Source organism: Peromyscus leucopus, chromosome 1, assembly GCF_004664715.2.
Source record: "Peromyscus leucopus breed LL Stock chromosome 1, UCI_PerLeu_2.1, whole genome shotgun sequence".
NCBI classification, from domain to species: Eukaryota; Metazoa; Chordata; class Mammalia; order Rodentia; family Cricetidae; genus Peromyscus; species Peromyscus leucopus.
The window spans coordinates 61,022,049-61,044,185 of NC_051063.1; the positions used below are offsets into that span (position 1 = coordinate 61,022,049).

The 22,137-nt window shown below is 47.6% G+C and overlaps 1 protein-coding gene and 1 non-coding gene across 4 annotated transcripts in view; both read left to right on the plus strand.

Moving 5' to 3' along the window:
- The window catches only part of Nap1l4 (nucleosome assembly protein 1 like 4), a 35,302-nt gene extending 16,914 nt beyond the window's left edge, over window positions 1-18,388 (plus strand). For 2 of the 3 annotated variants that reach the window (XM_028871020.2, XM_037208819.1), the window contains exons 7-15: window positions 999-1,130; window positions 2,489-2,560; window positions 5,209-5,348; window positions 7,413-7,558; window positions 9,512-9,534; window positions 9,955-10,074; window positions 10,794-10,823; window positions 11,698-11,754; window positions 17,311-18,388. In XM_028871020.2, the coding sequence (XP_028726853.1) occupies window positions 999-1,130; window positions 2,489-2,560; window positions 5,209-5,348; window positions 7,413-7,558; window positions 9,512-9,534; window positions 9,955-10,074; window positions 10,794-10,823; window positions 11,698-11,754; window positions 17,311-17,349 (759 nt within the window). In that variant the 3' untranslated portion in view covers window positions 17,350-18,388. Of the gene's footprint in view, window positions 1-998; window positions 1,131-2,488; window positions 2,561-5,208; window positions 5,349-7,412; window positions 7,559-9,511; window positions 9,535-9,954; window positions 10,075-10,793; window positions 10,824-11,697; window positions 11,755-13,283; window positions 13,320-17,310 lie in introns of all 3 variants that reach the window. The other variant, XM_028871030.2, reaches the window with a different exon arrangement.
- LOC114695448 lies at window positions 3,185-3,311 on the plus strand. The gene has a single exon (XR_003734867.1). It is a non-coding gene; the product is annotated as a small nucleolar RNA SNORA54 (small nucleolar RNA).
- Window positions 18,389-22,137: the final 3,749 nt, after the last annotated feature.

Below are 22,137 nucleotides of genomic sequence, written 5' to 3' on the forward strand. Positions count from 1 at the left end.
GTCTGACATGGAACTCACTGTGTAGACCAGGCTGACTTCAGACTCAGAGATGGCATAACACCACACACCAGCAAGAGATATTTTTTTAACATAGGCAGAATCTGATTGAAGCTGGGTTCTGCATTAATTTGTTCCTTATGACCCACGAAAAGCCCATTTTGATGGTTTGACAGTCTTCTGCATTTTGTTCTATCACAACAGGCTATTTTGACAAGCATTCAGAATTCACTTGGTTCAACTTCCTTTAATCTACCTTCTTCCTAAGGCTGTGTTACAAGTCTCTCTTCCATGGTGCTGTGTGGCCCTTCTGGTCACAATGCTGGTGTTTGCCCAGTATATCTACCCTTATGTGCTCTGTGTCCTGGGAACTGCATGCCCAAGTTGCCGAACAGTTTGCTGATTACAGTGCTGCTGCAGCAAACAGACTTTATTTTTTCTTTCTTTCTTTTTTCTTTTTTTGGAGACAGGATCTCATCATATAGCCTTGGCTGGACTGGAACTTGCTATGTAGACAAGGCTACCCTCAAATTTATGGTAGTCCTCATGCCTCTGCCTCCTCTCAAGTGCTGGGATACAGGTGTGTACTACCACACCTGGCCTAAACTAGGGTTTCTCCACCTTAATGGTAATGGATATGACTGTGTGTGTGTGTGTGTGTGTGTGTGTGTGTGTGTGTGTGTGTGTGTGTGTGTGTGTGTGTGATGGAAGCTATTGTAGTATTCATTATATGATAGGCAGCTCACCAAGCCAGACTGGACATTCTTCCACAAGACCAATGGCAGTTTGCCACCTTTTCAGTTTTCTCCCCTTGGTGGGACATTTCATTGTGAAGTTACATGTGGACATAGTGCCATGAATGCCTTTTCCAACTCCTTGGTTTGGAGACACACAGAAGGAAAAGGAAATGTGTGATGGACCCTCAAATAATATCTTTCAGTAAGACCTTGAGCTGTGTATAAATATGTGTTTCAGTTACTTGTATTTTGAATGTTTTGTAGGGAGATATGAAGAATAAAGTAGTTATAGCAGAGAAAGAAGCAGCAACAGCAGAAGAACTGAACCCCAAAGGCATCCCTGAATTCTGGTTCACCATCTTCAGAAATGTAGATATGCTTAGCGAGCTGGTGCAGGTGAGGAGCTTGCTTCTCTCTAGTGGGTACAAGTGGGGAAAGATTGGGGTGATACACAGCTCCTGTAGTATGTTGAGGGACTGCTTTATATTACTCATGTACTCCTCACCTGGGTGCTGGGAGGTCCTTTTAGGAGAATGAAAAGTCTCCTGGGAGCTGGCATTTGGACAGCAACCCTGAGCTGTAGGGGGATGGTCTTTGCTGGAGAGGCTTCATTCTCTTTTGCAGTTCTTGGCAAGGCTGACAGTTCTGTTCACACACCCAAGAGCTTGAGGGGCAGTCTCCTGCACCTCCTGCAGAGTCCAGCACTGCATCTTTAAGACCTTGTTCATAGTTCTTCCTGTGTGAAAGCAGGGAGCCTGGGGAGATTCTCACACTTCCATATTGGTTCTCATTTGATGTGCCAGTAGATGCATGATAGGCTGCTAGGCATTCAGATCAGGTGCATAGGGTGTTGGGCATATTGTTGGAGAGCTCTATGCTCCCTCTGTCAGCATCAGAGATGTGACTGCTTTTGGTGTAGCCTGCTTCCAGAACTGTCTTTGGATTTTTTTCCCTTTTGAAATACCTACTAGGTGTCTTCTTCCTGGTTTTGTTTCATTCTGTCATGTCAAAAGAACTTAAAATTGGGAAGGTCGTCTTTAGTGGGCTTACTTCTTAGAGCTTTCCAACCTTAACCTCTGGGACTCAATGCCAATATTTGGATGAAGAAATTAACAATCTACACCTGTCACTAGTGTGTCATTTTGAGAATCCACGTCTTTTTTTTTTTAAATTCCTTTAGCTTTTTCTCATGTTTTCACAATGACTATTGCTTAGACTTGTATAGCACAGGTCTTTACAGTACAGGTCTAAGCAGTAGTCATTGTGAAAGCATAGAGCCACGCAAGTTGTTGGCTCCTGTATGTTAGGCTTTGACATAGTCTGTGATCTTATAGAAGCAGCATGTGCAGATTTGTGATATTTATTGTCCCTGGTGGATATTGTTCAGGAAGACCCACAACTGACTTAAGCCATCTCTTCTGACACCAAGCCTTTTTGCTTTGTCATCTCAGATGCTGGGGGCCAGGAGTCTTGGTGGCACTGTGCCAACTGCAGTGTCAAGTAGTAACAGAGCATGGGGCTTCCCTGCAGCGAGCATTGGTGGTAGCCATGGTGCCACTCCAGAGACAGGTGGCAGTTGATTCTTTGCATCTCTTCCACCAGAGATACATAATGAACAGATTTGCATTGCTTTCCAGAAGTTAATACTGGACAAAGACAGAATTCCAGTAGGGACAAGTGCCCAGCATCTGGGACACATGCAGCTGTGACTGCCATGAGTTGTGTGCCGTTGTTCAAGGTTCTCTCTCTGTTAGGAATATGATGAACCGATCTTGAAACACCTGCAAGATATTAAAGTCAAGTTTTCAGACCCCGGGCAGCCTATGGTGAGTATTGACCAAGCTCCTTCCTGATTCTAGTCACTCCAAGTTGGTCAGCCCTAAGCATGCCTGCTTATCAGACATCAGACTTCTCTTGGTGCTGCAGTTGACAATGTGAGCTGGACATTTGGCTAATAACACAGACCATATCCTTTCCCAAGGCCGAGCAGTCAGCTGAATACAGGCTGGTGACTGCTGGGCTGGGGTTATCACATGGTCAGCCTCCGATTTAGTTGCTGGATTTTCTTGTTTGGTAGAGATGATCAGTATATCATACTTTTCCCAAGTATCACATGGAGGTAGCAAGGTGTGGTGGCATGAGTTTATAATCCTGGGAGGGAGATTGATTACTTGAATGTAGGAAGTCAGGACCCACCTGAATCATACCACAGTGAGGTCCTTTCTTAAAAGAATGGGAAGAGCATATAAACATGAGCAGCAGAGGTACAGAAGTCTAGATACTGAGGAGAGTAACCTGCTGGGTTTAGCCTAAAATAACCATTATAGATGTGACTGAAAACTACCTTGAAATAGCTTCAAATGTGGGAGATGATCTGGCCTCTGGGAAGATGGGCTTAACAACCTAGGATGTGCAGGGCTGTTGCTTGCTGAGTCTGACCCTCTACTCAGGAGCACTGTTCGTAACCTGTCAGTCTTGCTGTGGTTGGCGGGTTCCATTCCAGTGCTACAGGATTCCCAGTGACACATGACTGACTGGCTGGCTGGTGGCTTTCAGTTTCAGGTCTTGGAGACACACATGCTATGAGGGGCTAGGCAAGAGATCTTGAGAAGGACCTAGAGGTCTCTCTCTCTGTCTTCTCATCTCTACCCCATGCCAGTGTGGGTGGGATTTTTATCAGCAGTCCCTCGGGCAACTGTACACATCCGTCTTTGCTTTGTGAGAGGTAACATTTGACTGTCGCTCTGAAGATAGGGCCATGGATAGTGGGAGCTCAGCATGCTTGCTGCCTGTCTTGGTCGGGGGGCTGTCCTCTTAACTCATGTGGCCACAGAAGCTCCCTTCTCATCCAAGCCTCTGGCTGTGCTGCCTGATCCCTGCCTTTCCTGAACAGGCAGAGGTCCTCTGTGTTTTTTTACTTTCAATTCATCCAAACTTAGTTGTTACACTTTTGCCTTCTTATGAGTCCCTTTATTACTGTGAGATAGGGTCATGCTGTGTAACCTGTGCTAACTAACCCAGAATATAGACAAAGCTGGCTTCAAATTTGTGGCCGCCTCTTGTCTCTGCTATGTCCTGGGATTACAGGCATATGCCACCTTGGCTGGTTTTCATTTGTTTGTTTTTAGAGATAGCCTATTCACACTGTATCTCAGGCAGGGCTGAAAATCATGACAGACCCTCTGCTTCAGCCTTCCAGGTGCTGAGACTATAAAAGCGTGAGCCCACCTACTTTCAGATGGATTGGATTTTTTTTTTCTTTTCTTCCTAGAAGCCTGTTTGATTTCTTAGGCCCATTTTCTTCCATTCCCAGCCAACATCTTGTCTTCCTCTGCTTGTTAGTCAGGGTTATACTCCCTGCTGAGGCAAGAGGGTTGCTGTGAGCATGAGATCAGCTAAGCTAGAGTGGACTGTGTCGTGTGTTGTCCCCGCCTCCCCCCAAAAAAAGGTAGTAACAAGAAATCATTATGCATAATGTTCTAAACATAAACCAGGCCAGTGTAGAGCGAGCATGGCACAGATCTCTCCCCTTCTGGTAGTTGTTTCTTGTTTGAATTCTGGGTAAAGTGAACACAGTGAGAAGGCGGAACTTCCTCTTCCAGGGGCTCCTCCCTTCAGAGTCTGGGCCTGTCACATGGTCTTTTCCAGCTGGGAAAGTGTCTGTGTTTGTGCTCCAGTTTAGGAGGAAGCACTTGTGAACCCTCTGTGTCTCTTGATAGCTGGCTTGGGGACAGAGAAGGTGGGTCTGTTTCTCTTTGAATAAGTTGAGGGTAAACACACTCATCACCCTGCTTCATCCGGTGGTATGAATTCCCAAGATCAAGCTGTGATAGGTGCGTCAGAGTAATTTTTTGGTATGTGAACAGTTCTATGTCTTAGAGCACTAGTCAGTCCTACATAGTTTTGTTGTTATTTTGGTTTATTTTTTGGTACGTTTTGCCCCAGAAAAGTACACCTTGCTTGCTTATTTTTTGTTTATTTTGTTGTTGTTTCTGTTTTTTGAGACAGGGTTTCTCTGTGTAGGCCTAGCTGTCCTGGCTAGCCTTGAACTCAGAGATCTGCCTGTCTCTGCCTCCCAACTGCTGGGATTAAAGGTGTGCATCATCATTCCCAGTTTTGCTTGTTTTGTTTTTTGTTTGTATATTTGTGAATTGTCTGGGTTTTTTTTTTTTTTCTTTCTTGCTGCCATGTGGCTTTGGTGTACCTATTTTTCTGCAAGTATTTGTCTCATGTGCTCTCTGAGTACTGTGCAGTTTCAAGGGAGCAGTTGACTTTGTCCTCTCCACCGCCTATGAAGGGTCCTGTTTTCAAGGCGCAGAATATGATCTAGATTTCACACAGAGAGGGGGGAGAAGGGTGGGGCTGCCAATGCTGATTTCAGTAGGCAGGTCTATAGCCCATGAGATGAGCTGTGAGGTTCCTTAAGCTCTTGTTGCAGATGTTAGGTAGTTCTTACTCTGTATCTTTGCTTCAGTCTTTTGTGCTAGAGTTTCACTTTGAACCCAACGACTACTTCACCAATCCTGTCCTGACGAAAACATACAAGATGAAATCAGAACCAGACAAGGCTGACCCATTTTCTTTTGAAGGTCCTGAAATTGTGGACTGTGATGGGTAAGAACATGTCTTTCTAAAATGAAGGTAGTAATGCTTCTGAAATTTTAAAATGAAGAGTCAGGTGTAGGAGTGTATGTGTTCAAGGCCAGTCTAGGTTGTACAGCGAGATTTGTCTACAACAAAAAGATAGGAAATGGTAATATAAAAAAGTCTAAGGGGCTGGAGAGATGGCTATGCAATCAGAGGATCAGAGTTCAGACCCCAGCACTCATAACAAGGTAGGCATTCTGCATACGTCTATAGCCCCAGCTTTGAGAGGGCAGGGGACAGAAAGATGACTGGGACTTGTGGGCTTCCAGCTTAGTCAAGAAAGCATGAGCCCCAGGTTCCACAATAACCCTGCTTCAATGAAATTAAAGTCATGTGCCACCACCACCCAGCAATAATTTTTTTAAAAAATATAGTTTAAAAAATCTGCACTTAAAAGCCCTGCTGGGTTTGTGTGCAGTAGCTTTTAGTTGGGAAGCTGTAATGTGGACTTGGCCAAAGCTGGAAAGTATGTCATGTCTTAAAGTTCAGATACACTTGGAAACCTGTGCTCAGTTTCTTGTTTGAATGGGGCCAGATTTTGAATTCTCTAGACATAATTGAAGTTTATATATATATATAGCCTTCCTTGACTGTCTAGAACTCATTTTGTAGACCAGGCTGGCTTCAAACTCAAACTTATAGAGATCCACCTGCCTCTGTCTCCCAAGCGCTGGGGTTAAAGGCATGTACCACCACCACCTGGCTTGTCCATTTTTGAGGCACTGTGGTCCAGGACCTTGTCCACATCAGACCAAGGGCTCTACCACTGGATTTTGTACTCAGCCCCAAGCTTTTTTTTTTTTTAAAGCTTTTTTTCTTCGAGACAGGGTTTCTCTGTATAGTTTTGCGCCTTTCCTGGAACTCATTTTGTAGACCAGGCTTGGCAGCCCCAAGCTTTTTTTAAGATTTACTTTTATTTTTACTTCGTATATGGGTGTTGTGTTTGTATGTGTATCTGTGTACTATATGCATGCAGTGCCCATTGAGGTTGGAAGAGGGCATCAGATGCTCTGAAATTGGAGTTAAAGATGGTTGTGGGGTGCCATGTGGGTGCTGGGGAGCAAAATCCTGGTCTTCTGAGCCATTTCTCTAGCCCATCCTGAAGTTTTTTTTATTTGGATTGTTTTGAGACGGGATCTCGTGTACCTCTGGCTGGCCTAAAACTTGCTGTGTAAACTAGGCTGAACTTAGAGTTCCACATGCCTCTGCCTCCCAAGTGTGTTGTGATTAAAGGCTGTGCCACCATCATGCCCAGTAAAGCCCTAAACTCTTTAAGAGCAAAAATATTTGTTGAATGATGAAGTTTGATGCAGATCACAGCCCAGTGACAGCTTTGGAATTTGGCCCTGCATTTGCCACCTGATGCATGTTAGTGTTAGTCTCTAGACCACTCAGTAGAGATCCATCTTAGAATTGACTCCTGTGGCTGTGTCTCACTGTTTGGGAAATTGACTGTTGAAGTAAAACACTTGCCAGAATTGTTGTTACTGTCACTAAGTGACGGGCTTCATTAAAGTCCCATTTGATTCAGAGGCTTGGAGTAATTAGGGTTGGGGTAGGGAAGATCTTTTCCTGGGGACATTCTGTCATGTGGGAGAGGGCTTGGCTTTCCAAGTGCTCCCGAGCAGACATCATTCAGCTACCACCAAAGGTGAGACAGTGGCCTGGCCCCTGATGTCCTGGATGAGTGTGGTAATCCTCAGTTTGCTGAGAGATAGCAGGTGATGGGCTCTTGAGCGTTATGCACACTTTACAGGGTCTTGTACAGAAGACACATTTCAGAACCCCTAGGACCATTGTGGAAGAATGCTGTTGTCATTTCAGAGCTGTAAGCTTTTTGAGCATTGGTTACTTCAGGATGATGGGACCAGGCTAGCTTTTGTAAGCTGCCATACAGATGAGCTTTGGGTTCTTTGCCTTGGTTTGTAGGTTAGTGGTATCAGAAGTCCCGTAGGGCGGTGATTTCCATCTTGCATAGTAGTAGGATTTCTCTTGGAGCAAGTGTCTATAACAGCTGCCTTGTCCCTGCAGGTGTACAATTGACTGGAAGAAAGGGAAAAATGTTACAGTCAAAACCATCAAGAAAAAGCAGAAGCACAAGGGCCGGGGCACCGTGCGAACCATCACCAAACAAGTGCCCAATGAGTCCTTCTTCAACTTCTTCAGCCCCTTGAAAGGTGGGCAGGGGCACTCTGTACTGTGTGAAGTCGTTCCCTCCCCACATTGGCTTAGCTCTCAGGAGTGTGCACCTTGGGAGGATGATCCCTTTCCTGGGCATATGGAGGGGAACAGGCCAGCTTCCCAGGCAGGAGGCAGGTACAGGTCTCTGGGACCCTTCCTGGCTTAAACTAGTCACAGTTGCAAAGCTTCAGAATCACCTGTGCAGCTTCTTTTTCTTATAAATTCAGCTTTTCTTAGTTTTACACAATTTGATAGAGCGTAGGAGTTTCTGTGTGATAAACACAAGTACATCGATTTACATTTTTTAAAGGCTGGGAGCAAAACCATAACATTGAAACTTTTTGTTAGTTTTCTGAGCTATACGATAAAGAAGGGACCTTGAGCCTTGTAATAATTACTCAGTCTATTTTGGGAGTCCTATCTTGGTGGTCCTACAGTAATTCTGTAGTCCTGAGAACGTGTTTGGCCAGACCCTTTCTCAGTATTAGAGCATGGGTATGAGGGGACAGGATTTTTTTTTCGTCATTTTCCATGAAAGGACCGTCATTGGATATAAATGTCCATCTCTGTGACCAAGGTCAGCACATGGAGAGTTGTGTGTGTGGCCTTAGGTGTGTTCATTCCAGGATCTAGGCAGCTGGCTTTGTTTTGTCCCAGAGCTCACGGCTCTTGTCCACCACAATGCCCCTCATGGGACATTTGGGTGTTACTGTTATAATGGCCATTTTCTATGATTTCTTTGAACCCAGAAAATACAAAGTATGTTGATTGGTAAATAAGAGCACCCATAAGCTTAGTGCTCAAGTTTTCTGTGTGAGGAAATCCCTTTTGAGGACACTGACTTGTTGGACCAGGCCATGTGGAGCCCAGATAGAGAATCCTTGCCTCCAAGAGTCAGCTCACTGGGCATAGTGACACACACCTTTAATACCAACACTTGGGAGGCAGAAACTGGCAGATCTCTGAGTTCGAGGACAGCCTGATCTATATGGTGAGTTCTAGCACAGCCAGGACTACAAAGTAAGACCCTGTCTTGAAGGAAGATGAGAGCAAGAGGAAAAAAAACAAAGTCAGCTTCTCTGGGAATTTTCTTAAAACTGTTGTTAAAGCGAAAGTGGGATTGTTAAGTAGACATGATGTTGGGGTGGTGATTGACAGAAGCACAACTCTGAAATTCACTCATTGAGTTTCCAGCCATGGCGCACGCCTTTGATCCCAGCACTCAGGAGGCAGAGCCAAGCGGATCTCTGTGAGTTCGGGGCCAGCCTGGGCTACAGAGCGAGATCCAGGACAGGCACCAAAACTACACAGAGAAACCCTGTCTCAGAAAACAAAACAAACAAAAAATTCCAGCCTGCATTTCCGTCAGGCAGCACAAAGCACAAGGTCAAGTGCTGTGAACAGGAAAGGAGGATGGTGGCAGGGGGTGGCTTATAGATTTGGGGATGAAGGAAGCACTGCATAGTACAGGCTCAAACTAGATCTAGGCAAGTGCTGGGGTGCTTGTACCTGGGGAGATGGGATTCTAGCCCTCAGACCCTGTACCTTGCCTACATGGCAGCAGTCTCTTGTGGGTGGTGCTCATACAACCAACACTGTGTCTTTGCACCAGTGAATGTTGCCAGGCTGTAACACCAAATGACATGAGCCCTGTGAGAAATTTGGGCACCACAGGTTGAGCAGAGAGAATTAGATTAACTCCAACACATTGATAGTCAAAGTCCAGATCATCTGTCAGGTGATGGTTAGCTTCATGGAGTGTGCTAAGAATCCTCATGTCTCCTGTTTGGCCTGGTGAATCCCAGCACCAGTCTGATGGTCTTGTGTGTAGACCCTCATGAATGCATCATCCATGGGTGACAAGCTGCACCGCCAGCTGAGTTCCCTTCAGTGTGATTGTTAAGACATTGATTGTCATCGTAATAAAAGTGTGTTGTCTTTTCTTCTAGCCTCTGGAGATGGAGAGTCTCTGGTAAGATGTATTGTCTGAAGCACTGCTTTTCTGTCAAGTATTTCCTGAATAAACACTTGCTCTTTCTGATCTATTCCTGCTCCTTTAGTTTCTGTAGTTAAAGTGAAGTCATTATATCTTGGGCCTGGGGAGGAATATTTGTTTTTTTATGCCTGTCCTTTAGTCCTCGCTAGAGACCCCAGTGCCCTTAGCCTGAAATCCAGACAAGTGACAGAGCTGCAGCCCATCTTCTCTGTTGCTTTGCGTTCATGTTATTTCATAGTGTAATTTGAACATTGGCTTTAAGAACATTTGAAGTGGCTTTGAATGTGGTGACTATTGCCCAGCAGTGTAGATGATGTGAGGGCTGAAGGTAGGGGAGGGTGCGGAGCGTGTCTTTACCCCACTGAAATGAGTTAATGTATTGGTTTTTCCTTTCAGGATGAAGATTCCGAGTTCACCTTAGCCTCTGACTTTGAAATTGGGCACTTTTTCCGTGAGCGAATCGTGCCACGGGCTGTCCTCTACTTCACTGGGGAGGCCATAGAGGACGATGACAATGTATGTGGGCCAGGGGGGTATGAAATGCCCAAATTCCTGTATGTAGCTAGGCAGCTGATTAACTTAGTTTAGTCTTAGTTGGGGTGTGTGTTGATGTGATGAAACATGACCAAAAGTAACGTGAGGAAGGAAGGGTTTGTTTCATCTTACAGCTTGTAATCTATCATCCAGGGAAATGAGGTTAGGAGCCTGGAGGCAGGAACTGATGCAGAGACCATAGAAGATTGCTGCTTAATTGGCTTGCTCGGCCTTATTTATACTCAACCGCCAGCCCAGGGGTGGTACCACATTTGGTGAGCTGGGCCCTCCCACATCGATCATTAATCAAGAAAATGTACCACTGACTTGGCCTCTAGGCACATCTCATGGAAGCATTTTCCCAGTTGAGAGTCCCTCTTCCCAAATGACTCTAGTTGCCCCTGTTTTAGTCACCAGCCAGCAACTCTTTGTCACCTCCCCATCCTTAACTCTTGCTTTGAGCAGCTTTCGGTACTGGAAAGTCCCTCATCATACAGCTCAGTGCTACTCTGCTGGGCTGAGCTGGGCCTGCAACAACAGCGTGTGCCTCTCGGACACCTGGATGGAGGGAGCCATCACTGCTTCTGTAGCAGCAGCACCAAGCTTTGTGCTACCTTTAGCATAGCAGGGTGCTTATAAGCTTGGTATTGGGGCTATATCATGGTTCTGGAAATTTAAGTTATTTTCTGTTTCCCCTGCAGTTTGAAGAAGGCGAGGAAGGAGAAGAGGAGGTAAGGAAGAAGTTGTTTGTATGCAGTGTTCTCACTGAAGCCTTTTGTGGTTTTGACTTCTTTGCTTGAATTAGGAGGTCAAAAGGCCTTGCTCTGGTTTGGGTTGCCAGTTTGAAACCATTTGTTTTGTTTTGTTTTGGTGCCCATCGATTTTTGACCCTGTAGTTGCTTATAAAAATGTATCTTAGCTGGGTGGTGGTGGCACTCGCCTTTAATCCTAGCACTCAGGAGGCAGAGGCAAGAGGATTTTTTTGAGTTCGAGGCCAGCCGAGTCTACAGAGCAAGTTCAAGGACAGCCAGAGATACACAGAGAAACCTTGTCTCTGGGAGGGTGGGGGTCTTTAGTAACCATTTAATAAGCAATATTTAAATTTTCAGAAGTGTTTCCAAATTATCTGTGAAAACAAAAAGATATGCAGAGTAGTTGTTAGTGACTGGCTTGAAAGCAGGTCTCTGCTGTGATTTGCTTGTGGAAAGTAAAAACCACAGGAAAGTGAGCCTCTGGATCAGACTATTTAGCTAAATCTGTCGAGGTCCCCCTCCCCTTCATTTTTAAAGAAATTTTCTAAGATTTAAAGAAAAAAATGCTCGTGTCTGCCCAAATATGTCTACTTGCGTGCTGGGTGTAGAAGTGTATTAGATCTGAAGCAAAAGTTTGCAGTAGTTGTGAGCATAGGAACTGAATTCAGTCTCTACAAGGGCAGTTTGTGCTTTTACCACTGAGTGTGTCTCTAGCCCTGGTTTCTTTTGTTAGAATTAGCTTGAGTTAGTTATGTAGAATAAGCTGTGTGTGTGTGTCACTTTTTACATGCTCAGTGGTGCCTTTGGTTGCATCCCTAGTTAGCACCCTTTACTTTTGTTCCTTTTAATACAGGAATTGGAAGGTGATGAGGAGGGAGAAGAGGAGGACGATGCTGATGTTAACCCCAAGGTTAGTTATTTGGGATTGTAGTACTGAGTCTACCAGTACTACACAGTGGGACTTTTCAAGCTGTGCCCATTTTGAGGCAGTGATGCTAGGAATACATATGTCCAAAAAATCTGCAGTTGAGGAAAGGTACCTCATGTGCCTGAAGCATTCATTGGGTGTCGGATTCAACTAGGTGTTGATCAGCTCTGTGGACTTGAGCATGCACCTGTGGCTTCCAGCCCTTCCTTAGAGGAATGCTATAGCAAGAAGCCCCCGTGTTTGTCTGTAGAGGACCTGGCGGGGGATTGTGTGCTCTAATAAAGAGAACATTAGATTGTGGTCAGAACTTCATATTCATATCCGTTGAGAAGATTCAGAAACAGTGTCCTAGGCATCCGTATGTGTACATGCACATGCCTTGTGATTGAGAACAGAACAGGAAGATTGGCCAAAGAAAACATAAAGAAAAAATGGACAAGCTCCTCTACCTATTTTATCTGTTTGGGATTTTTCTCTGTGGCCTCAGGAGACTTGTAGGGGCTGTGGGCACCTGATGACAGGATGCCCTGAGCTGCTCTAGCGCAGCTATGCCCTCTTGTGTTTTGACAGTGTGTGGGGTCTGTTGGAATGCACCCCTGCCTGGTGTCCCTGTGCTCTGTGTCTCTGACTGACTAGTGTCTGTCTGTTGTCCTTGTTTTCCCTGCGTGGAGTGTGTGCTAAAAGCTGCCATTGCAATGACTTGGTGCTGTGGCTGCTGTGCTGCAGGGCATGCATGCACACACTGTGAAGTTCCAGAGGGAAAAAATGAGAGATGGGCTGCTGCCACAGTCACGAATGCTACTCCCCTCTAAGGATCACCCTTGGGTCCCAGAGACTGTACTGGTGAGCCTGGGGAGGGGGTCCCTTTCATGTCCTGTGGGCACTGAATGACACAGTCACAGTGCAGTTGGCAGGGACCAGGGCAGCTTGTCACGTGCACACCTGATCTTGGTGCACCTTGGCCTCTGTGCTGTGCTTGTCTCACTTAGCCTCCGGTGTGTCCCTCTCCTCCCTTTTCTTTTTCCTGTTGTTTCCCTTCTGTCTCCTCACGTCCCTGTTTTTGAAGAGATCCTCTCACCTCGGTGATCGTGTGATTAGTGGAAAGCCCTTTGGACACCTGACCTCTTGCATTGTCTGGGTGTGGAGAGAAGCTACAAAAGCAGTAGAGGCAATGGGGCACAGCGGCGAGCTCTTGTCGCAGGAAGGCCAAGGGCTGGTCCTGATGTCCTTGGGTCAAGATGTGGTTTTGTGGCATCCTTTGCACCTTCCACAGTGAAGGGTTACTGGAATCTGCACACAAATTGCACAGAGAGTTGTCTGGGAGTTGTTTGTTGTAAGAGGGAATGAGGTTCTGATCTTGGGAAGGAATGCAGCTCTGCTGTGCTAAAGCTGCTCCTACCCCCACTGGAAGCCCTTTGTATCATGAGAATGTGGCTCTTGCCTCCTGTATAATTTTGTGCTTTTCATTTCTTTCATGCTGACAGTTCCTTTCAATTTTTTTCCCCATTTAGGTGTAATTTTTGTGTTAATCATTCATGCATTTCTAGGTAAGGTGGAATCTGTTCATACCTAACTTCCAAACTGCTGTCTACTTGATTCGTTGCATTGCTTTGATTTTTTTTTTATTTTTTATTTTTTTTTTGGGACACAGAAAGGTGCAGTCCATCACAGTGTGCAGGAGCTGGGGTTCCTCCATGCCTTGTGAGCAGCACTTGTATGGGGCTCCACAGCTAAATGCATGGGTAAAATCAGCAGAACAGTGAGGCTTAGCTCCTGTTTTCAGGGCCTGGTGGTTTTTGTTAACTAGTCAATGAGCTGTACTTTGAGGGGAGGGCATTGTCACTTGAACAAGAGGCTCTGGGGGTCAGCAACTGGCAGGATGGCACACAGCCCTGATGGGGGGGGTATCTGTTGGCTGCATTGTGACAGGCTCAGACACCCTTTGGCTGTAGTTAGCCTGGGTTTGTGTAGGTCTGTTGGGTTTTACACTGTACCAGACATTATTCAAACGAGTGAACAGATCAGGTCAGATTGACAGAGTCCCTGCCAGTGTGGGGACTATAAAGTCTTACTCAAGATTGGTTGGAGGATGACAGAGCTAGTTGTGGACATGGTGTGAGGCACCTTTTCTTCTTCCCTGTGTCGTCAGTCTGGAGAGTGTCCCTCATCCTTAGACTACTAGCAGGGAGGAGAGACCCTTGCCAGTGCAAGGGCTTCCTTGTGGGGAAGCTTTGCACATGTATGCTGTGGTAGGAGAAGGAAGGCCAGGAAGAGTGGGAGGCATCACAAGAACTCAGCAGTGGATGGTAGGCCCCGCCTCTTGTTGTGAAGACAACAGTTTATAAGGAATTGTCCAGAATGATAGCATAGTCCTACAGAGCCTCGGCCTTGGTGGCCTTACTCTGGAGCCTTCTTCACTCCAACAGTTAGGTGCAGTTGACTCAGTGTTAAAGGGCCCCTGTTTATCAAGGGGCAGCAGACCATAAGTACTGGCTCCCCTCCCTTGAGAGGCTGGCTAGCATTGAGTGGCCAAATTGTCATTAAGATTTGTGATGTGGCAGATGTTACAGTTCATTTGCATTTTAGTTTCTGACTGTCACAGGCCGAAGCCAGTAAGTGTCCCATTTGCACAATCCACTTCAAAAGCTTGTTACCCCCCAGAGCACCAGTGTAACTGGTAGTCACAGACACTGCTGTCTACTGCCTGGGAGGGCTGGGGTCTGGAGCTGTAGTTAGTGTCCCTGTGTAAGCCTGCTGCCTCATTACCCTGGCTTGCCGACAGCCTCCTCTGCTCCTTAGTAGGATTGTGCTCCCTAGTAGCTTCATCCCCTACATTGCTGGGGTCTGTGTTTTGGATTTTACATCCTCAGTTTGGTTTTATTGGAGACAAAAATGTTAGGTTCTTGTGGTCAAAAATGCCACTTGATTTAAGTAACAGGATAAAGTGCAGGATGCCTGAGGCATCTGTGACAGTGGTGGGGAGGCACCCACTCCTCGCCTGCTGGTTTTCCACCTGCAATGCCTCTTGTTCCGTTTGCCTTTTTTATTTCCCTCTGTGGTGCGAGTGGACCCCAGCCCATGGAGCTCACACTCTTCCCATGTGTGCATTGTTTGCCTTCCTCTCTACTACTGTCCCTGCTATACTTGACTGGGACACCCTGCTTCCCTGATGCTCTCCAGGTCAGTGGGTCAGTGACCTTGAGCACTGTGTTGATTGCCTCTAGATCTAGCCTTGGCTGTCTTCTGATAGTTCTTGCTTGATTCGCATCTGTATTGGGCTTTTCTAGAAAAATAATTGATAGAATGTGGTTTACAGTCTGTGATCCAACTATTTCAACAATGGCTATCTCCCAACGGCCGGTTAAAAAATTTGATCCCTTCTTTGGTCCACGGGCTGGATGTCTCAGCTGATCTTGTGTATATGTCAGAATCCCAAAGAAATTTGCTCTAATGCCAGTGAAGGAATAGATTTGCCAGAGTGAGGGCAAGCAGACAAAGAGCAAAAGCTTTCTTTTCCATGTCCTTTATATAAGTGTGGCCTATTAAGATGGGTCCTCCTACCTCAAATGATCCAGTCAAGGAAAATCCCTCGCAGGAGTGCCTAGCAGCTTGGGTTTGAGTTCATTCCAGATGTAGTCAAGTTGACAATTGAGAATAGCATAGCATCTCTGGGCTTGGGTTCCTTGTTGACTTATAAGGCCCCTGAGACACAGGTAGGGATGGGAGCCCCAACCTGGAGGGCATAGTAATATCCCTGTGTTCTTCTATCAGTTCAGAGGCTAAGAGATGGCTCAGCTGTTAAGAGCACTAGGTGCTCTTGCAGAGGACCTGGGTTCAATTCCCAGCACCCACACAGTAACTTATAACCATCTGTGATTCCAGTTATAGGGAATCTATTGCCTACCCTGATAAAGACATACAGACACACACATAAATAATTTTTTTTAACTGAGAAAAAAATAGAAGTCAGACCAGGCCAAGGTTCCCCCTTGCATGTTTTGGTGCTGTGTGTATATTTTTGCCCGTGAAATGTGATGTCTCAAGCGTGGACTGGGGGGAGGGGAGGTCTCATCTTACACCATAGATACTTCTGGTATTACCTTAAATGTTCACACAATGCAGGCTTTTCTTATTAGCTTGCCATAGCCATGCCATGTAATAGTCAGAATTGCTTTTAATAAATTTATGTTATTGGGGCTGGAAAGATGGCTCAACAGTTATGAGCACAGGCTGCTCTTCCAAAGGCAGCTCACAATGGTCTATAACTCTAGCCTAGAGAATCTGACCACCCCCTCTTCTGACTTCTGCTGGCACAGGAACGTACATGGTACACAGACATGCATGCAGGCAAAACACCCATGCACATCATAAAATAAGAGAAATGGAGCATAGTGGTGCGTGTCTTTAATCTTAGCACTCAACACACATAGGCAGGTGAGTTCAAAGCTATGCTGGTCTACACAGTGAGTTCTGGAACAGCCAGGACTACATAGTGAGACCCTGTCTCAAAACAAAAAGTAATTTTTTTAAAGCACTTAAGAGACTCAGGCAGGTAGAGCTCTGAGTTTGAGGGTAGCCAGAGCTGCGAGCTGCGTACATAGTTCTGGTCTAAAAATAATTGATTTTTGATGGGATGCTGAGCATAAAGCCCAGGACCTTAGTCGTGCCAGACAAATGCTCCACCACTGGGCTGCATCACTAGCTCTTCTTACTTGGAGACATGGTGAGTCTCAGTATGTGGATCAGGCTGTCCTCCAGCATAGCATTTCCCTGCCTTATCCTGGGATTACAGGCTTTTTTCACCATGCTCCACAGCCACAGTGATTATTAGTTGTAGCTCCCAGAGATTCTGGGTAGCAGATGAGTTGAGTACATGTCTTAGCTCTGAGGTAGCATTGAGGTCCTCATCTGTTCTCAGGCTTTCAGTGGCCTCCATACAAAGCTTCCCTGGATCCTGAATGTTGTTTAACGGCACCAGATTTGTGTGTTAGGCTAGATTGAAGTCGCCTTGCTCCTCAGACAGGCATGATCTGGACTCCTGCTTTGTGAGACTGATGGACGTGACTCTTCATAGGAGCTGGCCCCTAGCCGTTTGCTTCTGCACCCTGAGCTACTGGAGTTAAATCTGTTATGGTGTTCTTCTCTGTCAGTGGAGAGAACTAGCTTGCTGGGAAGGACAGCCTTCCCTGCATGAATATCCAAGGACAGAGCTGCCCTTGGGAGAGGAGGTTGCTGGCAGAGGCAGGGTGGTCTGTACAAGCAGCAAAGCCTCTTGTGGCGTGGTTCATTTCTGTGGCCCCAAGCAGATCTTTGCCTAGCACATTCTGAGTTAGACTTTGTATTAGAACAGAAGAGCAAACTCCTGGGACTTTCCCTGGGGAGCTGGCTTGTTTTCATGTCAGCTCTTAAAGTCTGTTTGCAGGAGCCATCTTTTTGGTAAGAAGGAATGAGCTCCTTGAATCTTGGTTCTTGTGGGATGGGGAGACTTGTTGAGTGATACTGATTTTATTCTCTTCAAATCCTGTATTCTCCTTGCAGAAAGAACCCAGCCAGCCAGCGGAGTGCAAGCAGCAGTGAGAAGCAGCGACCCTGAGGGGCCGCCCTGTGGACGGCTGTCAGGACCCCAGGCCGCAGGCAGGGGCCCCAGTCCCTGCCAAAGCAGAATTTTGTTGACAGTGCTGTGACATCTAACCATTTCCAAGTGCATGATCCCTCTCCCCTTTCCCTTCTTACTTTGCTTAACTTGTACAGTGGAGACTGGGCTGCCGTTCAGAATAGATTTAGTTGTAGCACCTGCGGCCTTGGTGCCTGAAGACCACGTAGGGTAGGCTGGGGTTGTGCCTGGAATTGGCAGAGCCTGGTGACCTGTGCACATGGCCCTCCCCTACTGAAGAGGCTCCATGGTTTCCAGCTACTGAACTTGGTGGGAGGCCGCTCCAGCTGCTGTACCCTAGTCATCTCCCAAGCACTGTAGAGGAGGCTGTGCTCGCCTTAGAGCTTTTCTTTTCTTTTTCTTTCTTTTTTTTCCCCCTTGAGTTTTGGTTTCAGGGCTGCGTGGGTTATGGCACACCTCTGAGGCCAGAGCTGTCTGGTTCACCCTTGTACTTATTTATTCACTTGTGCTTGGGGGCGGGGGGCTTTGATTTTCACCTTCCTCCTCCTCTCACTTATGAGACCATGTTGCTGACTTGACCGGGAGGATGTGATATCAAGTGGAGTGAGTGAGGTCTATGGAGGAAGCCCCGCTGCCTCCTGCCACTAGCTGCTCTGTGCCATGCAGACCACATGTTGTTGTCCCCTCTGGAGGGTGCCAGGCTGTAGCCAGGGGCCAGAGCGCTCCCTCACTAGGGATTGCTGGCCTGTAGAGCACAGCTTCAGCTTGCACTGTGCACACCAGGACCACACCTGGGTTTGGTGACCAGTTGGTGGTTGGTGTGTGTGTGTGGCGTTTCTGAGTGTGTGGTTGTGGTCTTTGGCAGCCAGGACAGCCATGTCCACAGTGACCAGCCATATAGAGCGTGCTCAGCCTTACCCGATAACACATTTGTAACTGAATACGGTGTTTTCGATTTGTACAGAATAGTTAGAATATTCTATTAAAGTTGTGAAACACGAAGTGAGCACTGTTTTCCTGACCACCCACCTACCCTTTCTGACTGCCCACAACTGGCTGCACCCTGACGCAACTGAATGACTGCAGACTTCACACTTGGCTGATGGGGCTGGGAGAGCTCATTCTTAGAAGGGAGCTGTTTGATTGTTGAACCAGCCTGGGGCCCTGGGAGTATTTTGCTACTGTGGGAAAGGCTTAAGGAATGACCAGGGATGGGGGGGTCTTGAGATGGCTCTGCAGAGTACTGGCTTCTCTTCCAGAGGAACAGAGTTCAATTCACAGACCCCACGTGGTGTCTAACAACCATCTGTAACTCCAATTCCAGGGACTCTGATGCCCTTTTCTAGCTTTTGGGCACTGTGTGCATGTAGTGCACACAAGTCTACATGTCCACACACATTCATACAGTAAGATGAAACTTTTTGGCGCACGGGGGTGGGGGGAGTGGGGGTGGGGTTCACGACAGGGTTTCTCTCTGTAGCCCCGGCTGGCCTGGAAACTCAGATCCCCCTGCCTCTGCCTCCCCAGTGCTAGGATTAAAGGCGTGTGCTGCCATTGTCCAACTAAGATAAAACTTAAAACAACTGAATCTGGGCCTGTGCCTTGTGGATCAGGATCCAGAAGAGATGTATACCTCAAAGAGAATTGTGTGAGGCCTTTATTTGAAGTTTAGTGGGGAGGGTGGCTGTGAGATAATGTTGCTGTAGACCTGGTTTATGGTAGCCTTTTCTGACTGAGCCTAATGGGCGAAGAGCTTATCCCAGGAATGCCTACTTTACATGCTCAGTTAGTTACAGAAGTAGCTTATAACAGGTTATGGTGGCACACTTTGGAGGCAGAAGCAGGCAGATCTCTGAGTTCAAGGCCAACCTGGTCTACAAAGGGAGTTCAGGTTAGCCAGGGCTGTTACACAGAGAAACCCTGTCTTGAAAAAAAAGTGACTTACTCTCCCTGCAAGTCCAGCGTGGCCTGCCTGCATGACTGCCCCGTCCTTTGCCACTTGAAAGCTACAGAAGAAGGCAATAGGAGAATTAGGCTTGGAGGTAGACATACATAAGGTGCTGTGACTGTGGTGCACCCTTTCTTCATCCTGTGTCATTCCCCTAGGGAATCTATCTCGTCTGTGATGACAGTCCTGCATGCTGCCCCTTACTCCCAGCCTAGTGTGAGGGGAGTCACTGAGCAAAGGCCACAATCTCCACCCGAGCCATTTAAATTCACTTAAAAACGTGCATCTCACACACCATTAAAAGATAAGGTAACGACACAGAATGATGTGCTTGGGTAATTTCTAGGTGTGTTAGCCTGGCAATCCAGCTGGTGTCACAGCTGCATGTACGGGTTGCTCCTTATTTACCATCCATGGGCAATAGGCCTCGATGAAGGAGTGCTGGTGAGGGTCAGCTGACAGTGTATGCAGCACTTTGCACCGGGGCTCCTCTACCCAAATGAGAAGTGAGTGCCCTTGGCAGGTGTCCAACAGATCACAATTACAGAGGTGCCCAGTGATTTGGCAGTTCTCAGATGAGCCATGACAGTGCCACCCTTGGTGTGAGAGAACACAGGAAGACAGCAGGGTGGGGGCGTGACCCAGAATAGAGCTAGTTTTTTTTCCCCTTGAGATAGGGTTTCTCTGTAACAGTCCTGGCGGCCCTGGAACTTGATTTGTGGGCCAGGCTGGCCTCAAACTCACTGAGATCTACCTACCTCTGCCTGTGCTGTGATTAAAGGCATGCGCCGCCACCACCCAGCGAGGTAGGATTCTTTACTTTCTGGACATGGAAGTGTTCGGGACCCACCTACTTGGGACTGGGTAATGGAGCTGGGCGACCTGTAGTCAGAGGTTCCATGCTGTTGCCCCCCCTCTGGGGTCACAGGATGTGCAACGTGGTCCCTCAGCATTCAGCCCAGATCCCTGACTGGCCATTGCTAAGTGCTCAGACCCCAAGAAATGGGTCATCACTGACCCATTGTGTAGATCTGGGGCAGCAGGCCTGCAGCTGTCCCTGAAGTATTCCAAATGAGGCATCTAAGCCTCTGGCCAAGGGATATGCCTTCTAGCTTCCTCCTGCACAGTCTCGACTCCATTTAGGCTGCTGGGGTCAGGGGCAGAGCTAGCACCCTGACAGCTCTGCTGCCAGCTGCCAGATCAGTGGCTGCATCTGTGTGGTTCACTTGGCCATGGAAGGGTGGATGTCATCCAGCCACAGATGGCCACTGAGATCCCACGCAAAAGGATCTTGTTGCCTGGCTGGTCTCACTAACCCACTGAAATGCCTAGCCCCAGCACCTCCCTGGGTGGAGCTAGATGGTGTTAACCCTGCCAGGGTTTACACTTGCCTCTGGTGGTGAGGATCAGGTGAGAATATCATGGGGGAGTTAGCTCTGGCCTCCCCAATTGGGTCAACTTGCTAGCACTGTCCCCAAATTGTTTGGCGGGGCTGAGCTCCTAGTGGCTGCCCCCTCCAGTTCCAGCCGTGGCCAGCAGAAGGAGGAGACCTTGGCCCGCAGAAGGAGGAGACCTTGGCCCGCAGAAGGAGGAGACCTTGGCCAGCAGAAGGGCCAGGCTGTCAGAACAGTCTCCAGCATTGCCCCAGGCTTCCTACAGGTTCCTACACAATGTGAATAAGGATCTTGGCCCAGGCCTTCCTCTGCAGACAGAACCTACACATTCTTCCACCCTATACTGGCCCTGACCCCACCTAGCCTGGCAAGTGTCCCAGAACCATAGGGTTCATCTGACCTGCTTTCCAATGTACATAGAATCATTTTTCAAACATGGACCTTGAAGTGTCGACAGGAAGTCTCTGCTCGGGGCATAGGCCACTAACCTAGGGACAGTTCTTGGTCACCAATGGCTGAAGAATGAGGCCTGGGGACACCTACCAAGTCCAAGTCACTTTCATGTGCCTGGGTAGAGCTTCTGTGCCAGCCAATTGCCTGGCCATGTTGATTGATCTCCCACAGGTGGAGACTGGATGTTGTCCATGACAACCCAATATGTGTTGCACGTGGCAGATCACGCTCTCTGGTGCCTCAACGTCTCCAGTGTCAGCTAACTCACTTCCCAGGGCCCCAGTGTCTCAGACTCTGCCCCTGCCCACTCCAGCCTTTCCAGTCCAGCACTGGAGGACAGACAGCCGTCTGTCACGAGCCTTCAGCAGGTGGCATCAGGAAGCCTGAGGATTCCTTTGAGTCTCAACCTGCTCAAGTTCTGACTAGACTGGCACCCCCAAACCTCATGTTCACCTGGGGAGTAGAGAGCAGGTGGCTTCTGTGGCTATTACATACTGAGACTTGAACAAGCCCCACCCCACTGGCCAACCATTCCCAGCTCTGTTGTGGTGTGGGGGAGGGGTCTGGTCCCTGGGCATCACCTCCAAGGGTGAAGCTCCAGATAGTAAGGAGCTTGAGCTCTCTAGCCAGGCCCATTCTGTGTAAGATGGGATACAGGGCAGGTATCTCAAACTGGCCCCCAGGTATGCAGAGGTGGCAAGAGGGTCTTTGCTTATGGAATCAGGTAAGAGGATGACCCTGAGTCAGCAGGTGGGCCTTTCCGCCGGCCTTTGCTGAAGTCCAGTGGCCTGCTGTGCTGACTGCCTCTCCAGGTACATCTCGGGACGGAGGCAACCATGAGCTTGATACCAGAGACATACACCTCCAAAACAGCAGCCCTGGAAAACACTGCTGGCTACTTTATCTGTGCGTGCCCCTGGGGGTGGTCATCCAGACTGCCCTTAGACCTTCTGGTC